Below are 23,648 nucleotides of genomic sequence, written 5' to 3'. Positions count from 1 at the left end.
TGATATCAAACACACTGACAGCCCTGCCCTGTCCGAAGGATTTGTGTGAGGAAGTGATACATCCCTCAGGCATTTCCACCCTCATATCTGCCTTTAACAGCACCCATAGCCAAACTGAACACATTTATATAGCTTGGGAAAGAAAGGCCTTTTCTAATTAAATTTAATCCAATTTTCCATATCTCTTGGCTTTGTTTTTGTTGGGATCTGCTCAAAAGCTGCTTTCATGAGTCTAAATTAAATTCACACATGAGGTAGAGAAAGAAAGCAAAGAGTTATGTGCTCACAACTCTAAAGACTGGCACCTGGAAAGAGTTTACAAGGTAACAGGAAGTAAAAAGCCTGCTTAGAGCTTCGCTTTGTAACGTATCCATGTGTTTTCTTTTTTGGTTCATGTATTTGTATAAATAATGTGCTGTATCAACAGGAGGAACAAAAAATAGATGAAGCCAGCAAGAAAAAGTATGAGAGAAGCATCTTCTTGAAGCATAAACTTGTTCAGCCTGAATTCCCATATGGCATCAGTATGTCATTCTTTACGCTTTGAACTTTTGATTTGCAGTAAAGTCAGCACATTGTCCATTTGTAATTGCTGCTTTTCTGCTTTGTGAAGACAGTGTGTGTGAACATTTGCTCCTCCAGATTTATATATCAGCTGAAACGCATTTCCAGGGGTCCAAAAAAAATGTATAAACCAAATACCTTCAGCAGTTAGAAATCATCAGCAGTGGGCTAATAACAGCGCTAACTGTTAGCGCACTTAGCTTCACCTAAATAAATTTTTCCAGATAAATTCTAAATCTCTGATTTCCTTTGCTGTTTTGTAAATTTTTAATTTAATAAAGGTCAAAATCTGTGTTTTTGATTATTGACTGTAAAAATTATTCTGGTAGTTAGATGTTGATATTCATGCTCTTATTTTGAAGTACGTGGAGCAGTTCTGTTTCCTCACTATTCTTTCTTTTTTTTACACTATTTCAATGACGAAACATACACAACACAATAAAACAAAATATAAACATAAATACAATAGAGTATAATATATAAACTAAAAATTAAATGTAATGTTTAATTTATTAAACATTACATTTAATGTTTAATAAATGTAATGTTTAATAAACATTACTTTTAATTTGTTTCATTAAAACAAATTAAATGTTTTAATTTATTTTAATTAAAACATTTAAACAAATGTTTTTTGTTTAAAACATTTGTTTAATGTTTTAAACAAACATTAAACAGGCAGATATAATTTGAACTGAAGTTAGTGCTTTAGCATTAGCTCCCACTAAATGTGGCTGTAGTTCTTTAGCGTTAGTGCCATTACAGTTTATGATTAGTGCTTTAGGGTTAACGCAACTAACCTTTAGTTAGCGTGCCTACCTCAGCAAATTATAAATTTTTATTTCAGGTACTGTTGTGATGTTGCTAAAAGTGCAAAAAGTAATTTCTTTTCCGTCTGTTTAGATAACTATAATTGTTCAGGATGTCAGAACAAACATAACCCAAAATAGCATAAATACTGCTCTTAAAAAAATCTACAACTGCCCACAATTACTGTATATAATCACTTGATCACTTGATGTAACTTCTTCCTCCAAAACTGCAGATAATTGGTTGTTTACATTTTGAGCTACCCTCATTACATCACAAATGACCCAATTTTACAATGCCATGCATTTTGTAATAGTTTGTGAGAAATATATATTGTTAAAAGCACAGTAGTTTGTTTTTCTAATGAGGTCTTGGATTTATTGTGTCACAGACTCTAAGTATCAGTAGGGGAATATTATGTTTTGCTGTAGGAGGGAGCGGTGCACTCTAAAAAGCAGATGGCATAGTGAGAAAAGAACATTTTATGAGAATATTGAGGCAGGAAAACAATCATTTTAAGCACAGCAAACTTCCTTATTGCAACTGACGTGTCAACAATATACATAGCATTAATTTGAATAACTGTACTTATGGTTTCTAATGTGATGTAATAATATGGGCAACTGACTTGGACTACTTTATAAATAAGTATCATAACAGAAAACGGCACGCTGTAAAAATATGCTAGTTGTCTTGTTGCTTTGACTCAGTTAAGTTGTAGTAACTTTAATTGTCAAGTTCAAAACACTTAATAAAAGCTATTCCTTTAATTGTCTTTAGAAATTATATTAAACTAGTTAAGAGGAATTTTACAAAAGTTTGTACACTACATCAAGTTGACTTACAATAAAAAATTTTATTTTTATAACTTAACTCATTTTTAAGTTAAGTCATCTTTGTAATGGTAGTTTTTTTTTTTTTTTACTGCAGCCAGGTAAAAATTTATTATTTGTACTACTAGTAAAATTAGTAATATTACCAATTTTCTAACTAATAATACTAATTAAGTGCCTGTTGGTAGTTACCTCACTCATTTTTGAAAATTATCTCCTCAAAAAGCTTTGATCCAAATCCTGCAGGTGACCTAATGCCCATGCTTTCCTACATCAGGTGATAAACTCAGACAGCTTAGAAATACAGAATGTATATTTAGCTCTGCTGTCTCTCAAGCACACATATTTTGAATGCCAACTGGCATATGCCATTTTGTATAACAACTCCCCGCCTGCTCGGCACGAAAATAGTCCACCCTGTGCGTTCTCTCCTGTAGCGTTCACAGGCATCTCTGCACAAACAGCAGCTTGAGCTAATCAGACTGTCCGCTTCAGCTCCACGGAGGAATTCCTCACATTCTGTAACACTGCAGTCAGATCACACTTAAACTAATAACGTGACGGCAAATATGACCTCAACATTCCTTACCTTCTAAATATATGAAAATGTTGGATTTAATGTAATACCAGAAAGAGTTACTACTTCTCATATTAATCCACATTTGCAGTTTAAAATACAACTTTCACCACCAGATTTGTTGCATTTCTGTGCCAATTTTCAACCAGTACTTACAAGCGAGCATAAAAGTCACAGAACTCTCTATAGACTTTGACATCACTCTTCCGCCTCTGAGTCTTGGACACCGGGAGCTCAGCCTCGCCCCCATCCCCAGCCTGAAGCCTCTGGTGATAGCCGTTCATCTCTCCGTGGCGGATGTGGTCCGGGGCTTCGCCATCCTCAGGTATGGAAGGTGGCACGGCGCGCCCGTTCATTTCCACGCTCATCTCTGGCAGATTGAGCCTTGTGCTCAGGGTAAAATCCTCTGTGATTGTTGGAAGTGTTGGAGCCGTAACTCACGCAGCGGGAGGGAGAACCGAGATGCCGATCAAACTGTGCTGGGAAATCTCTCCCCCTCTCTCTCTACTTGTCTCAAACACACTGACTCCGTCACTGATGGACTCAACACTCCCTCGTTCTCTCATTCCCCCTGTTGCTCTCTTATTCACACACCCACACTATCAGCCTCCCCTCCTGTCACTCGGTGGCTATTCTTGGGCAGGATACTGAAATAAAGAGCCCACCCTGACTGACGCTTGTGCTGACAGAGGTCACTGTGTCACAATGATGCACACAAACACGTGTCCTCGTTTCATTTTTCAACCGTTTCCTCAACTCATTCAAGTTTTGGTGTTTAGCAGCTGGAGCTTGGGGTAAACAAGTGAGACACTAACAAAAGAGCAACAGGCCAAACTAATCACTACGACTGCTTCATTATCTGGTTGACATCACAGAGCAAAACAAAACTGCAGAAAGTGTTTCGGGCTGCGAGCCGGATAACGTCAATCAAGCTCACCGTTCTGATTTAGATGGAAAACTTTAAATAACTTTGGTAACACTTATGAAGGACTGACATGAAACTGGCATAAACATAACATAACACCTGTCATGAATATTAATGAGTCCTTATGAATGTTTACGGCTGTTGTCATGAAGTGTCTTTCGGTAAATAATGACATTTTCTATGCATAAATGTATAAAAGTCGATTAAAAGAGTCAACATTTAGCTTATAAACTGTGGAGTACTAATTACTTTAGACCATCATTTAGATTTATACTTTTAATATTGGAACTAGACATAGAGAAACTCCTGTTATTTTTACAAATCTAGATCAAACTTAGAAAGTAACGTCTACTTAACGACCCAGAACAAGAATCAAACATGGAGAACCAACATTTAGCTTTACATCATACACATCTAGAACCAATATTTAGTTTTATCAGAACAAGAATCCAGAGAAACCCTTACTAGTTTATAAATTACGGATTACTTATTTTTATTCTTATTAAACATAGGGAACCGATATGTACCTTTACCTTCTTGTCTTTCTTTTGGTTTTGTTGTTTTGTTTGTATTTCCTTCTAATTCATGTAAAGCACTTTGAATTGCCTTGTTGCTGAAAATGTGGCATATAAATAAAATTACCTAAAAGAGTAATTATTTATCGAATGACACTTCATGATGACAATATTCATAAAGACTCTTCCATGTTTGTGAAAGAGCCAGCAAATAAAGTGTTACCGTTACTTTTAAAATAAATAGTGATAAAATAGTAGATTTTTCATTTTGACAAGAGACCAGTCGACATTGATCCTAAATCCAGTTTAAATGCACCATATCTAAGAGAAAAATCTTTGTGGCAAGAGCACTCTTCAGTGTGGAAGTCGGTGTTGAATGAAGAAGACTCAAAGCTTGCTACAGTAAAGTCATAAGATTCACAGCAGGGTGTAAGAAGTTCCTAAAAAGGTTAGTGTATTTTCTAGTTCTCCTCGCACTCAAACCTTGTCTCTGCTTGGCTCAAATCCAAGCTTACAAACCTCTCAGCTTGCTTGAGAATCATTTTCTGCTCACTTGGAACAATAGAGCACCGTTGCCTGGCAACCACTCAGCCAATAGAATTAAAGCATTGTACGGGGTGTGTTTGTTTCCTTCTACTGGGTGCGCCTGTGTGGCTACTATCGAAGGTTTGAGAAACCACAGTGAATATTTGAAAGAGAGCAGAAGTTTTGAGTACACAAATTACACGTTTTGAGAAGAAAGACATGAAGGCCTGCTTTCAAACTGAAAATGTAAGCAAAAGTATTAAAAATTTTAAGAACAAAAGTGATGAAATCCTGTTTTCAGACTGAAAATGTGTGCTCTTGGATTATGACAGAAAAAATTCCCCCATACAATATCTCTTTCTAATAATATAAAAGAGGCAGCTTTAGTGTAAATTGTATTTATTACACAAGTTTAGCCGAACCTTATATTTTTGTTTTGTCATTATTCAGACAAATTGCTGTTGCACAAGCACCAGGATATTCAAAACAGTTCAACATGTGACCTGTTTGGCTGCAATGCTCTCACTGAGTAGCACCTATTTAGATCAGTTTTAATTGTAAACTTCAACTTCATGTTCACCTTTCTAATAGCAACTTAACCTCATGCTTAATGTGCTTAGTTATGAGCTGTTTATTTCCAGAGTCAGAGCCGGTTCAGCTTGAATACAAGTCTAAAACCCAACAGGGAAACTATTTGGATCAATTATAAAATATTCTAATCCTTCAAAATCCCACAATGCTCTAAGCATCGGCATTCCTGTAAACCCTAAAATCTGGGTAGATAGACAGCTCTTTATGCGGTTGTGCTCAACTTTCTCCACTAATTAACGACCACTTTGCAAAACATGAAAACAACTCCAGGCCAGATCCGGAAATACTCTCCAACGAGACAAACAAGCTCGACGCTCAAACGGAGAAGAAACAGCCAACAAGATTTTACAGCAGAACGAAGGATTTATTAACGAAAGCTGGCGTTTACATCATAATGTCCAAACCCAGAGTGTGAGTGTGTGCGTGTGTCCAGCTGAGACGTATCTCTGCGTATCTTTATGACTCCATTCTACAAATAGATGTTCATTGGAGCCTCAACTCCAAACTAGGTGATGGCAGCTGCTGTTTTGTGTATATATGTCAGATTGTATACATAGAGGGCCGGCTGTCTCTATCGAAAGGGGTCAACAAACTATTTTTTCAGCTAAAATGCTGAATTATTAAATATTTACAATTTCAGACAATTTCCTCTCATTTATGTCAGTAATACTTTAATCCCAGAAGAAAATTTAATGTTTTACTCATATTTTCCAAGTTTCTTTAAAGAGTTGTAGCTCCTATCGCTGTATGTATTACAGCAAATCTGAAGAAACCTCTGACTGAAGACTGCTGATGTCTAGCAGTTTGTTGAAGAGGATGCTCAGATTATCTGTAATGTTCACATTATTTATCCTTTTAAGTCATTGTTGTTGATGCTGCCACAGCAACACAAGATGGCAGAATACATTCTTGCACCTCTGATATTTGTCTTTATTCAGAGAAAATGTATTAAAAAAACAACTTACATATACTCATCATATATTCAACATTTGTTTGTTTAGTTTATTTCAAAACACCAAAGTTTTGTGTTGTATTAAAAAATATATATTGGTTGCTTTATTAAAAAGTTCCTTTTGGTCACAGCTTGATTCAATATTGATTTGATTTAATATCGCTTAAAATAGTTTGACACTGATTTAGTAATAAATAGTTTCAGGGCTGCAGTTGATTACTTTAGTAATCAATCATTCTATCGTTTTTTTCTAGTGATTAATCAAGTAATTGGATAGAAAATGACATTCTGCAGATTTTTTGTGTAACCACTTAAAAAATAAACAAATAATTCAATAACTTTTAAAAAAATAAGACAGTAAGCATCTTATTAACTTAATATAACATAGCAAAGGACACATCTGCAGCTAATAAATACTTAATTAAGCCATTTTCAGTTTAATTTAACATGAACACAGTGTAGGGCTAATCTGTTGACTATTTTTTTTCAATTGATCAATTAATAACTGGATAGAAAAATTTGCTTATTAGGAGAATTTTACAGAATTTGATCCAGGTAAACCTAAAACTATCACACTTGAGGAGCTTTTGGTTGAGCAGATTTACAAACAAAGAAGGATCTTAATGCAAAATGTATATTTTTTTGTACAGTTTTGGGTTAATTACTGCTTTGAGTGTGTTATTTTTCAGCAAATTGCATATTTTAGAATCTGTATACTCCAATTAATGATTAATCGATTACTAACTTAGTTCATTATTTCTATTAATCTGATTCATTGTTTCATCTATAAATATTATGCAAGTAATTTATTGGATTATCTATCAATAATTTTATGTATTACCCTTTTTTAATGTTTCCTACAGACATTGTGGTTACTGAAAATAAAACAGTAGCACAATAACACTTGCATTCAATAAACCTGAAGGAAAGTGTATGTAAATGTAAATAATTCTCCTTTTCTTATGAAAATTGAGATAACATCAGTTTCTAACACATTTAAATGTGGCCATTCTGACCCACACTGGACTAAACATTAAATGGTTTCCTACTGGGAACCAGTGATGACTGACTGGGGTATAATGGGCAGAGGGTGGGTACTTAACAGGAAGCTTGATTTCTGCTCAGTACTCCACCCTAAGGTCCAGCAGGCAGTTATCGGGTGTCCACCCTGCCGTATTGTTCAAGTGGATTTTCTCACATCGGTGCAAGGCCTGTTTACGACTGGGCGAAAAATTACTTTAAATAGGACTATTTTGAAAAGCAGACTGAGCATTCGCCTAAACCAGACTCCCCATGCAGACTTTGTTATTACTTAAATGACTGTTTAGCAAAATGAGAGGGATGAGACCACACAGAAAATGCAGCTATTATTAACATTTGATGTGCTTCCATCCTTCCTCTGAATGCTGCACGCTCTGCCGAAAGTGGAAACAAACCAAAGATATTCATATTAGTCTTTAAGTCCGGGCCCTTTGAGACACGCAAACCGCAAAACAGATTACATGTTGTTGTGACATCCTGCATGGGGTTTCTCAAAGCTCATTTTGTTTCTCTTGGAGTGAGTAACTGTGTTTCCATTCACCATAAAGTTGCGCAAATTGGAATAATGAAAATAAATTTGTTTAATGGAAACACTGCAATTTCGAAAAGGGTTTATGTTTTTTGATAAAAAAACGTTTTTGCGCTAGGATGAGATGGTTTTACCAAAACTAGACGTGTTTCCGTTAGAAATTAACTTTTTCGATATTCTGCCAATATTGAAAAATCACAATTTTGCAATCACGGTATTTCCATTAATCCACATACTCACTGTAGGAACATATGGTGAAGTCCATCATACCAAAATACATTTCTTAGCAAGAACTTGAAGAATTGTAAACAAAGACTTAGAATCCAAATGGTTAGGGGAAGCAATGTGATTATTATTGCTGCTGAGACGAAGACACATGGAGAAAATGTGTTAATATGTTTGTCAACTTTGGCTTAAAAAAGCTCCAGCAACGGTCAAAAACATCTCTGGGGAGTTCCCTCTGCAAGATAGGCTTCTCTCCAAGTCAATGCAGGTCAAAGGTCAGGTCATCCATGTCACATTTTGGGAATGACAGGGAATACCATCAACCAGGATTGTCTTTATTACTAACAAGCAGCGTTAGACAGATAATAATGTCATAGAAAAACAGTTTTTCACTTTACTGAAGCAAGTGTGAGCTGAAGATATTTCATGTTTTGTCTTGTTAACTTTGTTTCTGAAGTTCAGGCCTGCAACACTTTACTAAAAAATGTTGGTGCAATAAACTTTTACTACTTCGGAACGCTGCCATTTCTTCTTCAGACATTTCTGATTTAGGAGACACATTTTCTGCAATAATTTCCTTAGACATCCAGTCAATAAAAAAAACAAAACAAACTAAAGCTGCACAATGTGCCGGACCGCAGGGATCACGACAGTTTCAATGATTGATTGTGAAGCAGGGAGTGGATACAACCAAATGTATTGAAACTCAGTGTAATAACAGGAGCATTACACCCTTTAAAACATGAAATTTAAGTTATTTTTAATTATTATTGGTAAACCTGTCACGATAACAAATTTTGCTTGACGATAAATTGCCCCAGAAGTGATTGTGATAAATGATACTACTGATGTTTTGAGATTATTTTCAAATAATATAATGTTAATGGCATAATAATGCAAGAACACATTCTCAAAGATTAATAAATCTTAATCCTAATAAACTTCTATCAGTGGAGATGGAAGACATTTTACATTAATCTTTAAGAATAGAAATTGATCAGGTTCCTGAGCCTTTTCAAATAAACACACTATATAAACTCCAGCCATATTTTAAGGATTAGTGAAATCAAGTGTGCAACCTAAAATAAACAAAAGCAAGATAAAAATCAATATAATCATGGTTTTATGCATTTTGAAGCTCTTTAGAAAAGCTATTTGGTATGAAACCTTCACATATACTGCTGTAATTTCAAACAATCTTTAAAAAAAAATGTAAAAAATAATTTCCTGTCAAAATGCAAGGAGAGAATAGGAAACAAACCAGTTGAAATGCGTCATAAAGCAGCTCTCATCGAAGCTTATCTCATGGCCTAATGGATTTGATCATGCATACAGCGTATTGAAGTGTGCAGACTCAAGTCACGGGTCTGTTTTTCTCTGCTGAAGGCTCACAAATCAAACACACCCAGGTCACACACACCTGTTCTCCCAGAGTCAACAGCAGCCATGGCAACACAGACACGAGAGCTGCAGGGGCAAAACTTTCCTACCCTTGGCAGAGCATCAAGTACGTTTGCGCTAACACGAGCATGGACAGCTACACGATTGTAAAAAACTGAGCCACATACTGAACCAGTGACTGGGCAAACACAACACATGACTAATGTTTCTATTGTTCTGCACATCGGTCTCAAGGGACCTTTTGACCCGCACCATCAGCGGTCCACTTCTATTTCATTTCCAGGGGAGGAAATCATGTGCATCAGAGGATAACAACATCTCATGTTAGATTTATTTTATCTTTAATAGTTTACGGACTTTTTAACCTTTAGTTTCTGTTACAGATTAAACTAAAATCAGAAAAAGCTTAAACTGCCTGAATTTATTTTCTCAATAGCAAATCTTGGACATACAGTGCTTTGGAAAAACATTCCTAACGCTGATGAGTTTTTTTGTTTTTTTAATATTTTACAGGCAACCTTATCAGTATCGTATGTGATGGACAAAAACAAAGTATTGCGTAACTGTAAAGGAGAACATTATTGAACAAACAGTATCTTGAAAACCAAGGAGGACAGCAGGCAAGTCAGAAAAGAACAAAGTTTGACTAGAAAACAATAACATTTCAAAATAGAAGGAGTTTGCCAAAACATCGCCAATCAGCTAAACCCATAGACCACATGTGTCAAACTGAAGGCCCGGGGGCCAAATCTGGCCCGCCATAGCTTTTTAAGTGGCCCTCTAGACTCCAAATTGGGTCCAAGTGACTGCTGCCTCAGCCTTACTTGATCTCAAGTTATAGCCGATACGGCGATTAATAATAAGTCACATTTAACAGCATACATTAAGGCAAATTTTGTACAAATTCCTTACAAGTACTTCTAAATTAGCACCACAAAATCTGTGATTTTGATTACAAAAAACCCACAAAAATAATCAAAGTCCTTGATGGATCAGTGTGAAAAGATGATTAATATTATTTAATTTAAAGAATCACTTATTGAATGCTGAAACAAAGAGCTATTTATTGATATTTTAACAGTTTAATTAGTTTTATCAATACATTATGCACTGCAAAAAGTGAAATCTTAGTAAGATTAAATATCTTAAATTAAGATTTATGCTCGTTTTTTTCTGACAAGACAATTTTTCTCACCAAGAGGTTTTTTTGTTAGAATATTTTTCTTATTTTAAGTGTTTTTGTTCTTAGTTATCTCAGTAAGATATAAAAGTTTGATACTAAGAAAATATTACTTATTATGAGTAAATATATACTAGAAACTATAATAAATATTTACAAAGCAAACTTATTTATCTAAGTAAAATTTTCTTATTTCAAGCACAAAAAAAGAAATCACTTGCTTAACAAAATCTCTTCACATAATTAAAACAGACTATGTCCAAATGGATTATTGTCAATGAAAGAATAAAAAACATGAACTTATATACTTGTACAGTTGGCAGAGTGTACTGGAAATTATAATTTAATATTTAAACAGTTGACATGTAGCACATGTAATAATTGCAGAGACAATACTAGTTTGTGTATCCAGATAATTCTTGGCATGTTTTCCTCTGCTATGGATGAAAACATTTCCTTAATTTGATCTTCCATGGTCAGATGGCTAAATCAAAAGATGCAAGCTGTGGGACCTGATGCTGACATGACATTTCTATTAAAGTGTGACTTGAAATGGCTGATATCTCACACAATGAGATTAGAATCAGCTACATTGATTAACTCAATCGCATGGTTAATATTTAAATTTTTGTAGTAGTAGTGACGTTCGATACAACAGAATTTCTTTCCGATCCAATATCAAGTAAAATTTAAGCTGGTGTCGGCAATACCGATGCCATACTATGTGCAAAGACACTTAATTTGTTTTAGATCTACAAAAAAATGTTGTAGTCCATATTTTGGCTTTATAAAAAGAACACAATGTACTCTAATGTATTCATTTTAACCCCAGAAGGACATTGAGACAGCAATCTCGTTTGCTATAGCTAAACTATTTTAATTCAGTAGAAAAATCATACAAAATATGTGAAAATGGTGTTACAAGTAAAAAAAAAAGGCAATTAGTAAAGAAATAACCCAACTAAATAAATTATTGTTTTATTATTAAGAACTACTATAAAATGAAAGCTGAAATAGCTCCATGTCACTTCTTTTATGATATGCCAATGTGTTCATTTCTGAGTATCAGCAGCACGTCCTTACACTTACCAGGCGGAAGAAAAAGTAGTTCCCATCAACCCTGTCTTACTTAGGCTAGATCTCAATAATTTAGTTACTTTATAACGTGCTCGTGTAAAGATACATTATCTCAACTGACTAAGGTATTGAAAGTATTGAAATACTTTTTGCACACCATGTTAAACTTACTTGTTAAAAATATAACAAACAAACAAAAATAAAACTTCCTCATCACTGCGTATGCACCAGAAAGCATTAGCGGGTTAACCGGGGACACCCTGGAGCAGAGCTCCATCTTTATGTCCACATTCCTGAAATTACAACATTCCTCAGGCCTCTTCAGGATCCGTCTCTGACACACACAGGGGTGGAAAGGTGTGGCGAAAGAGAGGGGGTTTCACAACGAACAGAACATCAGAGAGAGGCTGACGGTATCATATTGTGCAAACAAATATTGCAAAAGTCTTCTGACACTACTGAACTCCATTCAGGAGAGTTCAACCATCAGCTGCGGTGTTCACTGATCAAACCCTCCACTCAGGTAGCAACTTATCAGTTCTGGTCAATACGCAGCAGACAGGTAAGGACTTATCTTCAAGGATGTTTCAATGATTTATAAAAACAACTCAATTGTTCAATCAGCTCAACCTAATAAAAGCAAAACTGACGGCCAGCGACCGCTAAGGTTCAAAACGCTGGACAGATTCATCCGACACATTAAGTGAATTTCTTAAAATAAAAATATGATAATTATATTTGAAACAATAAGATAATGTTGAGAGATGATTAAACAACTCAGTTGACTTTAGAAACAGGTGAAGGTTTCAAGTAAAATGAGGCAATAAATCAATGTTATGTAATAACTAAAATTTCTGTTTTAGAGGATTTAATTTCTGTAAAATCTGGATTTTTTTCACCAATTTACTCCTTTGGTTTCCATAGTTCAGAGTTACCATCTTACATGTTTTGCAGCTTCTTTTAATTTGGACTCTGCAGCTAAATAACTATTTAAATAAACCATATTTGCTTCATTTAACATCATTAAAGTGTAGGGCTAATTTGTTGATTATTTTTCCAATTAACCAATAAGCAACTTACCAACAAAAGGTGCTTAATAGGAGAATTTAACAGAATTTGAACCAGGTGGAGCTAAAACTATGACGTTTGAGAAGTTATGGGCAGAACATAGGGAAAGTTTTTCATCTAAAATGCTAAATGTTTATATTTTTTTGTTCAGCTTTCGGTTAATTACTGCTTTAAAAGTGTTTTTTTTTCAGCAAATCACATATTTACTGAAAACATACATGTTGTCAATATGTTTTATCATTTTAAATTACTACTAAAAATGTAACTTCTTATTCATTTTTAAATATATTGTTTAGGGACAAGTGCTGCAAATTAGATTACGCTATAAAAACCATGATACAAACTGTTTTATTCAGTTTGTCTATGTTAACATGTGTCTGTTCCTATTAAATAAACTGAATATTAGAGTCTGTACAATACAGTTAGCGATTAATCAGTTACTAAATTAGTTGACAATTATTTCAAAACTCGATTAATCACGATGAGTTCGATTAATTGCCTTACTGCATGTTGGTACACACTGGGAGACCTTCATTTTCTCCACATTTATTTCTAAACAGATGCAAAGAAAATAATCATTACTGACGGGTCATAGCAGCATTTCTAACTGGATCTCATCCTCTTGTTGGCAGAAAATGAAGTTTCTTAAAGGCCTCCACTCACCTGAGGCTGTCTCTGGCCAGCCCTCCATAGCTGTCTGGCCTCTCCTGCCTTCGCCTGTACAAATCTGAGTTGGACAACTCCTTCAGCCTCAGAGACTTCATCTCCCCGTCGCCGCTCTGCCTCTCCCTCCCTTCCTTCCTCAGCTGAAACCCCCTGTCCGCTCTAACAACAACACTACCAACGTAAATGTTGGATCCAAATGATAAAGCAAGGTCTTGTGCTGCTGCTCTCTGGCCCTCCCTCAAACACACCCCAGGGCTCGCACCGCGAACACCGAACACCTATCAGCTACTTCTGGCTCCTCCTCCCACCCACCTGTAGCAGGTAGAGGGGGAAGGAGTCGCAGAAAAGGAGACAGAGAAAGGGATTGTTGCCTCAGCTGTGTGGGTTCACCGCCTACTTCTCTCTCTGCTATGATGCTCTCTCAAAAACAAAAACAAGGCAGAGAAAATGCAGAGTGGACAGTTTCCAAAACTGTCAAGAAGTTGGTTGAATCATCCAAATAGGACTAGATTTCTGCCAAAAAAAAAGACTGAAACTTTTGAGATCCAAAAGTAAAAAAATGCTAGAAAAAAAATCTGAAATTTTTAGATTATCTCAGAGGTTTTGTAGAAAAATAAGGGAATTTCTGAGTTCGAAATGTCAGAAATCTGCAAGCAAAAACTCAAGAAATGTTGAGATTAAGCTCAGAAAATTTATAGAAAAAATAAGGAAATATCTGAGTTTGAAAAGTCAAAGAATTTATGGAAAAATAAAAAATCTGAAATTTTAGATTAATCTCAAGGGGAGGAAATCAAGAGGATTTCTGAGTCCGAAGCGTCAAAACACTGCTAGCAAAAACTGGGAAATGTTGAGATTATTCTCAAGAAATGAGAGAATGTCATTGTTTAAAAAAAAAATCTAAAATTTGCTGGAAACTCAATTTGAGTTTCTAACAAATTCATCTGGAAATTTCTCAACCTGAGAAATTTTGAGATTTGATGAATTGATGTACTCTCATTCATCTCAAAACTTCAGAAACTTTGAATTTCTGAGGTAAATCTCAGAAATTCTCCAGAAAAACATGAAAATTAATGAGTTTCAAAAGTCAAACATTTTCAACATTTCAAACTCAAACAACTTCTGAAATTTTTGACTTTTGAAACAGAAATGTCGATGTATTTTTCTAGAAAATATCTCAGATTGATCTCAAAATTTCTGAATTTTTTCTAATGCATTTTTGACTTTTGGAGCGCAAACATTTCCTCGTTTTTCTAGAAATTTTCTGAGATTAATCTAAACATTTTAGATTTTTTGCTAGCAAATTTTGGACTTTTCAAATTCAGAAATCCCCTTGTTTTTGGAGAAAATTTCTGAGATTAATCTAAACATTTTAGATTTTTTTTTTAGCAGAAATTTATTCCTATTTTATTCTTATCTACATTGGCCCTCATAGGCCATCATACATATCTTTACATTATTTTACTCATATTTCTTCGGGCGTTCTGAGTAACCATGGTGATGTTGTTTAAAAACATTTAGAAGCAGCAGATAAATTAACCAAGTGTTAAAAACTTGCCATCTGCTCCTCTTGTGAACTGAGAAAACGTCTCAGCAGAAACAATAAAAGACTGAAATACAAAATGTCAACTGATGAATAATTCATCGCAACGTTTTGAGAACAACTGCTCCTCTTTCACTCACAGGCAACACAATACTTTCACTTTTCTAAAGACTAGACAGCTGAATGTTCATTTATATGAGAACCAGGGTTGCAACTATTATGTTAGTAATTGATTATTCTGATGATTAATCAAATAGTTGGCTAAAAAAAAAAGGGCACGTTCTGCGCACTTTTCATTTAACCACTTAAGCTCATTCTAATTTTATCATGTGATTAATTGCGACAGAGAACATCTCATCAACAGAAGAGCAGCGGTTTATTTTATTTACTTTATTCAAACTGATTGTTGTGTGTATGAACATTTTTAAAATCTTAATACCAAACTTTTTCGTCCTGAAGACGGAAATCACCTCATGATCCCTGCGATTACTTTCCTGCAGTTCATCTCTGCTGACGGTGCAGATTTAAAGTGAACCTATAATTTCAGGTGGGCAGACTTGTTAAATTGCTGCTGTCAGAGTTTCACTATGCATCACCTTGGTATGCGCAGACAGGTATGTAGCCAATAAACACATTGCCGTTCACCTGCTTGCCTTGACCTGCTCAGGATTCCACATGTCGCTGACACGCAGCGAGAAAGTTCAACTTTAATGCCAGATTAACATCCTGGAGCAAATCACATGTTCCAATATGCAAGAAAACTGGCAATTAATTAATTTATCATCTGTAAATATTATCAAATGAGATGTTAAAATTAGAACGTTTTATGTACTCTGCAGAGAATTACAAGGTGAAAACAAAGATGCTGCATTTTGTTTTAAAATTTTAAATCTGTGATAAATCTCATTTATCAATAACCAGACATCAAAAACAACCCTATTTCCTTTAGCTTACTGCCCCTATGTGGTCATCACTGGTATTACAGCCACTGCATCCAATTCAATATTTTGTCTTAAAACATCCCAAAAATTTTTTACTATGGTCATTGTGCACTTAGAAAGATAGTAAAATATCACATAAACTGAGACATTTCTGTATTTACTTAATCTAGAACCACAGATATATCTGTTTTGCAAACTTTCTGTGCAAATTGAGTTAGATTTTATTCTCTTTTAACCTGAAATTGGATTACTGATCTTCTGCTGCAGCCATTTGCAATCATCATTCTGCAGGCGTAAAGCAAACCATGCTGTTGCACTAAGAGGAAGTACACACAAGAGTGCGAAAGCATAAAAAGTTTTAAAAGTGACGTTCAAACAGTTCAATAAGCGTGATCTGTGTGTGTGAAAGAGATTTAATGTTGCCTTAAAGAGAGAGAAAACGGTGAATTTCACTTCTTACCTGTAATCTGTCAGAATTTCAGAAAGATGTTTCAGATGCTTCTACAGTCCTGTTTGCTGTCACCACTAACACTCCCACTGCATTTATCTGGCATGGCCACATCACTTCCTGTTTGCAGTGGGGTGTGTGTGTGTGGCCGTGTGTGTGGGGGTGTGCGTGTGCGTGTGTGTAATATTTGACCCAACAGTTCTGTTAGTCTGAGTAAGATATCTTGGCAAAGAATCCAGACAAAAATGTCTCATATTCAGGGTTTGTAAACTTTTTCCACAGTACAATTTTTTCAAGCATTTTCAAGGTATGTTTTCAAACTTTTCCAGGACCACAATGAATAAAATAAGACTATTTTATGATACAACTTTTTCCTGTATTCTACATTGTACAGCAGGGAAATATGACAAAATTTTATGTTTTGAAATGTCTAACCCTACACCTGGCCCGATAAAGTTACCAAAGAATAACAATAAAATATATTCTCACCACGTTTTCTGGCATTTAGTGAAAATAAATAATTTTGGTTATTCTAACTGAGCTAAAACAAGTGAAATTTGGTCTGATTTAACTTCAGACAGTGACGATATTTAAAAAAAAAGAATCTTTAAATATCTGTCATCAACAGTAAGCCTTTTATTCAAATGTTAGATTGAAAGCATCTTATTGAAATTCAAGCATTTTCAAGGTAAGTTTTCAAACTTTTCCAGCACCACTATGAACACTATTTTATATAACTTAATCCTGTAAAAAGCCGAAGTAAAACATAACAAAATTTTATGTTTTGAAATGTCTCACCTTACACCTGACTGGTCTGAGAAAGTTACAAAAAATAACAAATAAAAATATGTTTTCTGCTATTCAGCAAAAATAAATAATTTTTGTATTTCTAACTGACCTAAAACAAGAGAAATTTTGTCCGATTTAACTTCAGACAGTGAGGATTTTTTTTAAAATTATCTTTATAAATCCGTTTTTAATGTTTTCCAAATTTAGCCTTTTACTCAAATGTTAGATTGAAAACATCTTATTGAAATTCAATCCTTTTCAAGGATGTTGTGTGTGGTTTTGTTTCAGGCCATTTGTTGTTTTTCCGGTGAGTTTTAAAGAGTTAAATGGAGCTGAAAACGAGGAGGAAAAGAAAATCATCCAATGACTAAACAAACGAGTTATTCTCAGGAAAGTCGCGTCAGCTGGAAACATTCATTTGAAGGGATAATGATTAAATCTGTCGTCATGGGTGTGTCTTGAATGTCTGACCAAACTCTTCCTCTTAGAAAAACAGGGGAAGTATTTATTTATTATTATGTTGCAGGATGTACAGAAGATGTTCATGTTGATTTATACAAATATTTGTAAGGAATTTTTATGATATTTGCGCTAATGTATGATGTAAACCGTGACTTTATATTACTCGACATACTGGTCACAGACTATAACTTGCTGAGGCAGCAGTCACTTAAACCCAACGTTTTTTGACCAACTTTGAGAAACATTTGCAATAGGATCAGAAAAAATTGGGGGATTTGCTGATTTTGTGTGAATTTTGCGGATTTGTGAAAAATTGGAGGGACTTACTGATGTAATTTGGAGTCAAGAGGGCCACAAAAAAAGGAACTGTGGGCCAGATTTGGCCCCTGGGCCTTGAGTTTGACACGTGATCAAAGCTAAACACACACACACACACGCACATTTCTAAAATCCGACAGGACTTGAACATGTCAGACTCAGACAGTAACTCCTGTTATACTATTTTGCAACTAAAAATGTATTTTTCTGACAATTAATCGGATAATAAAATGCCAAATTTTATTATCCGTAAACTTTTCATTTGACCTCAAAACTTATTTTATACAATATGAAAAATTCCTTAAGAAATAATTACATTCCTTTTTCAAATAAGGAAATGAACATTTATTGTCTAAAATGCAACAACATAGAATTTCTTTATTATAGAAAAAAACACTTTTAACATATGAAAAGCTTGTCTCTTTGTGCTTAGCATTAATCCAGAATAGGGCTAATCTGTTGATTATTTTATGAATGAATCAATTTACAATTAGACAGTAAAAGGTGCCAAATAGGAAATTTGTTTTAATTTTATTTTATTATTTGAACTAAGTGAAGCTAAAACTTTGCCACTTGAGGATTTCTGGGTACAACATATTTACAAAGATTTTTTCAATATTTTTGGACAGTTTTGGGTAAATTTCTGCTCTGATTGTGTTGTTCTTTCAGCTAAATTGGCTTTTCTGACTCCAGTAAATGATTGATTACTAAATTAGTTTAAGATTATTTCAATAATCAGATTCAATCAGTCATTATTTCAGCCCTACGATACATGATAAAAGATGCTAGACTGCTTGATTGTAGTTGTAGACAATAATTATTAAGGTCGGATGATGAAAAGAGGGAGAGGAGGAGGAAGAAAACTTTGTTTGTGGGAGTTTTGAAACAGTCAATGTTTGTCACACTGAATGACTACAGAAAAATTATTTAAGTTCCTTTTGACCTATTTTTCTCTCAAAATTAAAGATTTTGCCATCAATATTTGATAATCCCACAGAGTGACTCCAGATTAATTTGTTTTCTATGTTTTCTGTGTCTCGTCTGCATGTCCATTCAATGAGAACGGGCGCCCCCTGTGGGTGGTGCGGTGTAAGCACAGTTAATATTTACATAGACTTGATTCAAATTCAAATTTTAAAATACTTTATTAATCCCAAGGGGAAATTAAATAAAAATAAATAATAAATTGATGTTGATGTTTTACTTTTAGCTGATTAAGTTGTGAATGATTAAGCATCTATTTGGTTTTTCAAGAACACTAAACTCAATTTCAACATCTCTAGGTTATTTCATGTTATTTATTTTCTGGAATAATATCAAAATGTTTAATCTGCAGGTGAAAATACTACGGTGTTTTTGCTATTAGGACAATCTCCTGCTGAAAAAGTAGATTGTTCTAGTATTTATGGATCCATTTTTATTTCTAACAGATACATTTCTTTAAGACATTAATGTTTCTGATGCAAACTAACACTGTGATTATTATTTTTGTGGTTTCTGAAGATTGTTTACAGTCTTAAAACATGTTTTCTTTATAATTATGACAGTAAAGTAACATAAAAGCAGACATGCTGACTAAATCTATAAAAAGTAGTGACCAGAGTTTTACAGTAAAAGCTTAATCAGCACATTAATTTTTCTTCCAGATGATAAAGGCAACCATTCATTCGATGTCTGTGTTATGGTGTTGGCGCTCGCGCTCAAATCCCCCATCTCCGAACTTCCAAACAAGGACAAGTCTGTGCTGGAGGCCCAGACATCAGCTTAAGCTGGGGTTGTATCAACACAGCGCTGGATCAGATTAATGCAGCAATCTCTAGGCTTATACAGACTTGCCTTCAGTGAGAGCTCCAGCTAATTCTGACAGAGAGAAATTCACAATGGTGAAAGAAGGAAAAAGGCTGTTTTGAGTGGCCGTCCCGGGAGACCGGACTGTCAGGAAGTGGTTTGGAAAACACGGACTACTGTCCAGTTGCTTTTTAGAGGACATTCCTAAGCAGGGAGGAGAAGGATCCGATGGTTTTTAAAAGAAAACCAACAGATTCACTCCTTCGTTTTAATCTTGGAGTGCAGCTTGACACAAAGAAATTACACTTTTCCATAAAAATTATGTAGAATACTGCAAGTTACAGGGTCAAAGACTATATCCTTGATATTTCCATCACATCACCAGACCTCCAGATGTGTATCACAACACCAAACAGTGTCACAATTAAAAGAGGGAAAAAAAGCATCAGGTTGATTATTTGTGTTGCAATTTATGACATAAACAAAGATTTATCTTCCTCTGGATTTTTTAAGCAAACGATTAAGTGTTTATGTCTTCAAGTACATACAGAAATAACTAAAATTGTATAAGTTCTGTAAGGGAATTACTTTTTGATTATTCATTCAAATAATACTAAAAAAAAACATTTACAATAATGTACAATTCTATTTTAATCACTATTCAGAGCATCACATTTAATTTTAGCTGCACTCCATACAAATATGACGTTTTCAGATTTAATTAGCATAGACTAAAATTTATTTAATATGCTTGCATGTTCATAATGTTAAAAGTCTCTTATTTTTGTCAATCTAGATCGTGATTATCCTGATTTGAATGTTTATTTTAGGTTTTTTCACATAATAATATTTAATTGCTATTGTTTGCAACGTTGTAGTTTTAATTTCATTAGTTCTCGATCAATAGGTTTTTAATATGTATCGCTTTTTAACCCGCATAAAGCCGCTGTTCCCTCATTGTAACGCTGGGGGGCGCCAGGGTCAAGTTCAGATTGGAGATAAATTAATGAGAGCTTAGCTAAAACTCTGTGATTAAACATTTTTCTACTCTACACCTACGTTTATTTTTTAGCATGGACACATATCCATTGCTGGTTTGTGATAAACAAACAAGTACTGGAAGTCAATTTCTTTCCCTCTAGCGTATTTTTTTTTTAACTTCCTAACTTTTTCGGAGCAAAAATAATTGTTAAGATAAAAAAAAAAGCTAAGCAGCTAACTTACCCGTTAGTCATCTCCGTGAGTCCGAGCATCGCTCCTCCTCGCTCTCTCGGACCAGATGTGTGTATTTCGGCCTCAGCGGCAGACGTCCAGATGTGCTCCTCTCTTGTATTTACTGTACAGTTAGAGCTGCTTTTTCTCTTAGGCACAGAATGGCGTATAATTAGGACGGGCCCCGCCTATCTCCACCAACCACAGGACACGGCGGACTGTACTTCCGTTTGGATGACCTTCAAAATAAAAGCAGAAATATGCAGCTTTGGTTCCTTCGCTGAAAAGGTCAATTTAAGGCAAGGACTAAGTTAAATTGAGCATATGATAAACAAAATGTCCATACGAATCAACAGGCGACATAGTTTATTTATTTGATTTATTTACTTTTAGATATTACAGATATTAAGGCACTGTTTAAATAGTTAATATATTTGATCAAATACATACATTTTACATGTAAACAATAATCCTGTTTTCAAATAATGGTTATTGCTCTATGTGGGACAATAAGTGAACTATGAAACTGTGAGACCATGCTGTTCAATAATCCAAATGAATCCTCACATAAGTTTTACTACAAAAACTATTGGATTTTAATATAGCGCCGCATTAGGGCAATTGTAGCTAAAAAAAAAAAAAGAAAAGTAAATTCCTGCCAAAAAAACTCTGACATTTTTAGACTGTCTGAAATTTTCCAGAAAAAACGTGGAAAATTCTGAGTTTAATAAGAAAATTTGCTAGAAAACCCCCCTCAAATTTTAAGATTTAGCTCAGAAATGTTACTGCTTAAAATTAAACTGTAGCATCTTACAAAATATTTAAAAAAAATCCTGAATGGATTGGATTGACTTTCTCCCTCGTACCATCTAGGCTTTCATTTTATTTTGAAAACCAGAGGAAGTTGATTTCATTTTTTTTCTGCACATCAGGAGGAGCTTTAAAAATTCACTCAGAGCTTTTCGACTGACTTACTTTTGAGATATTTACTGGCAGGAAACTATAATTCCCACCTGCCAAAAGTAATTACAAGATGTGCTTGTGTGTGTGTGTGAACATATCGGCAGTTCCGCTGACATGTTGTTGTTGTCCACTGCTTTACTTCCTCTGTTTTTACACTCCTGCTTTGCAAGAAAACGAAAAATCTGACTTTATTCCCTTTTCTTGAGCGTTGGAAATCCGTGCAGAATTTCAATATGGCGGGTGTGCGGCTTGCAGAAACATCTCATGGATCCTTTCCATTTATTTTTAAACACATTTATACATATGTATGTAAAGAAAAACTTCATGCATGTCCTAAAATGTAAGGATATAACACGTTGACGATAAAAATGCTACAGCAGCTCTCTAGAGACAAAAACGTACTGTTGAGTTTCACGTCCAGCTGTATTCACGGGCGATTATTTGTCATTTCCTCCCCCGACTACGTCATAATTCCAGAACCACATTTATTTCCTTAAAAGGCAGGCCCATATAAAATTTCCCCTGGAAGATGACTTCATAACATGAAGCATAAATTTATCTTCCATGCACACACAGCAGGGCTTTATAAAAGTATTAACACCCCCTAAAATGTTTCCACATTTAACCACATACTTAAATGTGTTTTATTTCGATTTTATGCAACAGGTAAGTATAAAATAGTACATATTAGTAAAGTGGAAAAAACAAATGGTTTTCACCAGTTTTAGTAAATATAATCTGAGTGTGGCAAGCACTCTATGGAGCCAGATTAAAAGCATCGTTAAAAAAAGTCATAAGGAGTCCAGGGGCGGAGCGTCAAGGGGGGTCAGCGGGAGGCAGAAATCAGGGATCCAACCCTTTATCGCTTCTGATGAGAGCTGGAGAAAGCGGGACCTGGGGGGCTTTGAAAACAGCAGTAACCGCCGTTTACACAAACTGGACGTATGTGTAAACGGCGGCGTGCGCGGTCCGTGCCGAGTTAAGTTCGACGTGGGTGGGGTGTCAGCTTCACTCAGTTCAGGGGTCTCAAACTCCAGTCCTCGAGGGCCGCAGTCCTGCAACTTTTAGATGTGCCTCTGCTGCACCACACCTGACAGAATAATTAGGTCATTACGGTTCTGGAAAACTGATCTACACAAGGAGGAGGCCATTAAGTCATTTCTTTCCAGTGTTTTGTACCTGTGGCACATCTAAAAACTGCAGGACTGCGGCTCTCGAGGCCTGGAGTTTGAGACCCCTGACTCAGTTGTTGCAACTTGTTCCCGGCTCTGAGTTGAAATTGTTAAAGTGTCAAAATACCACTGTTCTGAACTACTTTGAATTTGTGTTGTTTGATCATTAGTGACCAGTAGCCTGATGTTTCTGTTTTTTTCTTGGTTTGTTGTACTTCATGTCAGATGGATTTCAAAATGACATAGTTGCTCTCTATGTCATTTTGTCGCAAGTGGTGAAACTTGTAAGTGCCGCTGCTGCGGGCATGTCTATGTTGTAAAGTTAAATGATCATGAGCTTTATTATTTGGGTATAAAGGGCCCGGTCATTAGCCCCGCCCCCTGTCCGACGCTGACCTGTTATGCTAGTGTTTATCACAACATATGTAAAAAAAACTGCAAACAAGACAGAGGTATTCTTAAACTAAATGGCCAAGTCAGTCCAGACCCACATCCAATACAAAATCAGTGGCAGGACTTAAAAATTGATGTAAACA

At 35.1% G+C, this 23,648-nt stretch overlaps 1 protein-coding gene across 7 annotated transcripts in view; it reads right to left on the bottom strand.

Annotated features, from left to right (window-relative positions):
* Window positions 1-21,156, bottom strand: part of LOC102236009 (LIM and senescent cell antigen-like-containing domain protein 1) — a 36,585-nt gene extending 15,429 nt beyond the window's left edge. For 2 of the 7 annotated variants that reach the window (XM_023337070.1, XM_023337071.1), the window contains exon 1: window positions 2,941-3,402. In XM_023337070.1, the coding sequence (XP_023192838.1) occupies window positions 2,941-3,152 (212 nt within the window). In that variant the 5' untranslated portion in view covers window positions 3,153-3,402. Of the gene's footprint in view, window positions 1-2,940; window positions 3,407-13,476; window positions 13,729-16,420; window positions 16,497-20,989 lie in introns of those variants that run through there. The other 5 variants (XM_023337076.1, XM_023337077.1, XM_023337074.1 and 2 more) reach the window with 5 other exon arrangements.
* Window positions 21,157-23,648: the final 2,492 nt, after the last annotated feature.

This window comes from Xiphophorus maculatus, chromosome 7 (assembly GCF_002775205.1).
Source record: "Xiphophorus maculatus strain JP 163 A chromosome 7, X_maculatus-5.0-male, whole genome shotgun sequence".
NCBI classification, from domain to species: Eukaryota; Metazoa; Chordata; class Actinopteri; order Cyprinodontiformes; family Poeciliidae; genus Xiphophorus; species Xiphophorus maculatus.
The sequence above is the reverse complement of the archived record's forward strand: the minus strand, read 5'-3'. Positions and strand labels throughout refer to the sequence as shown.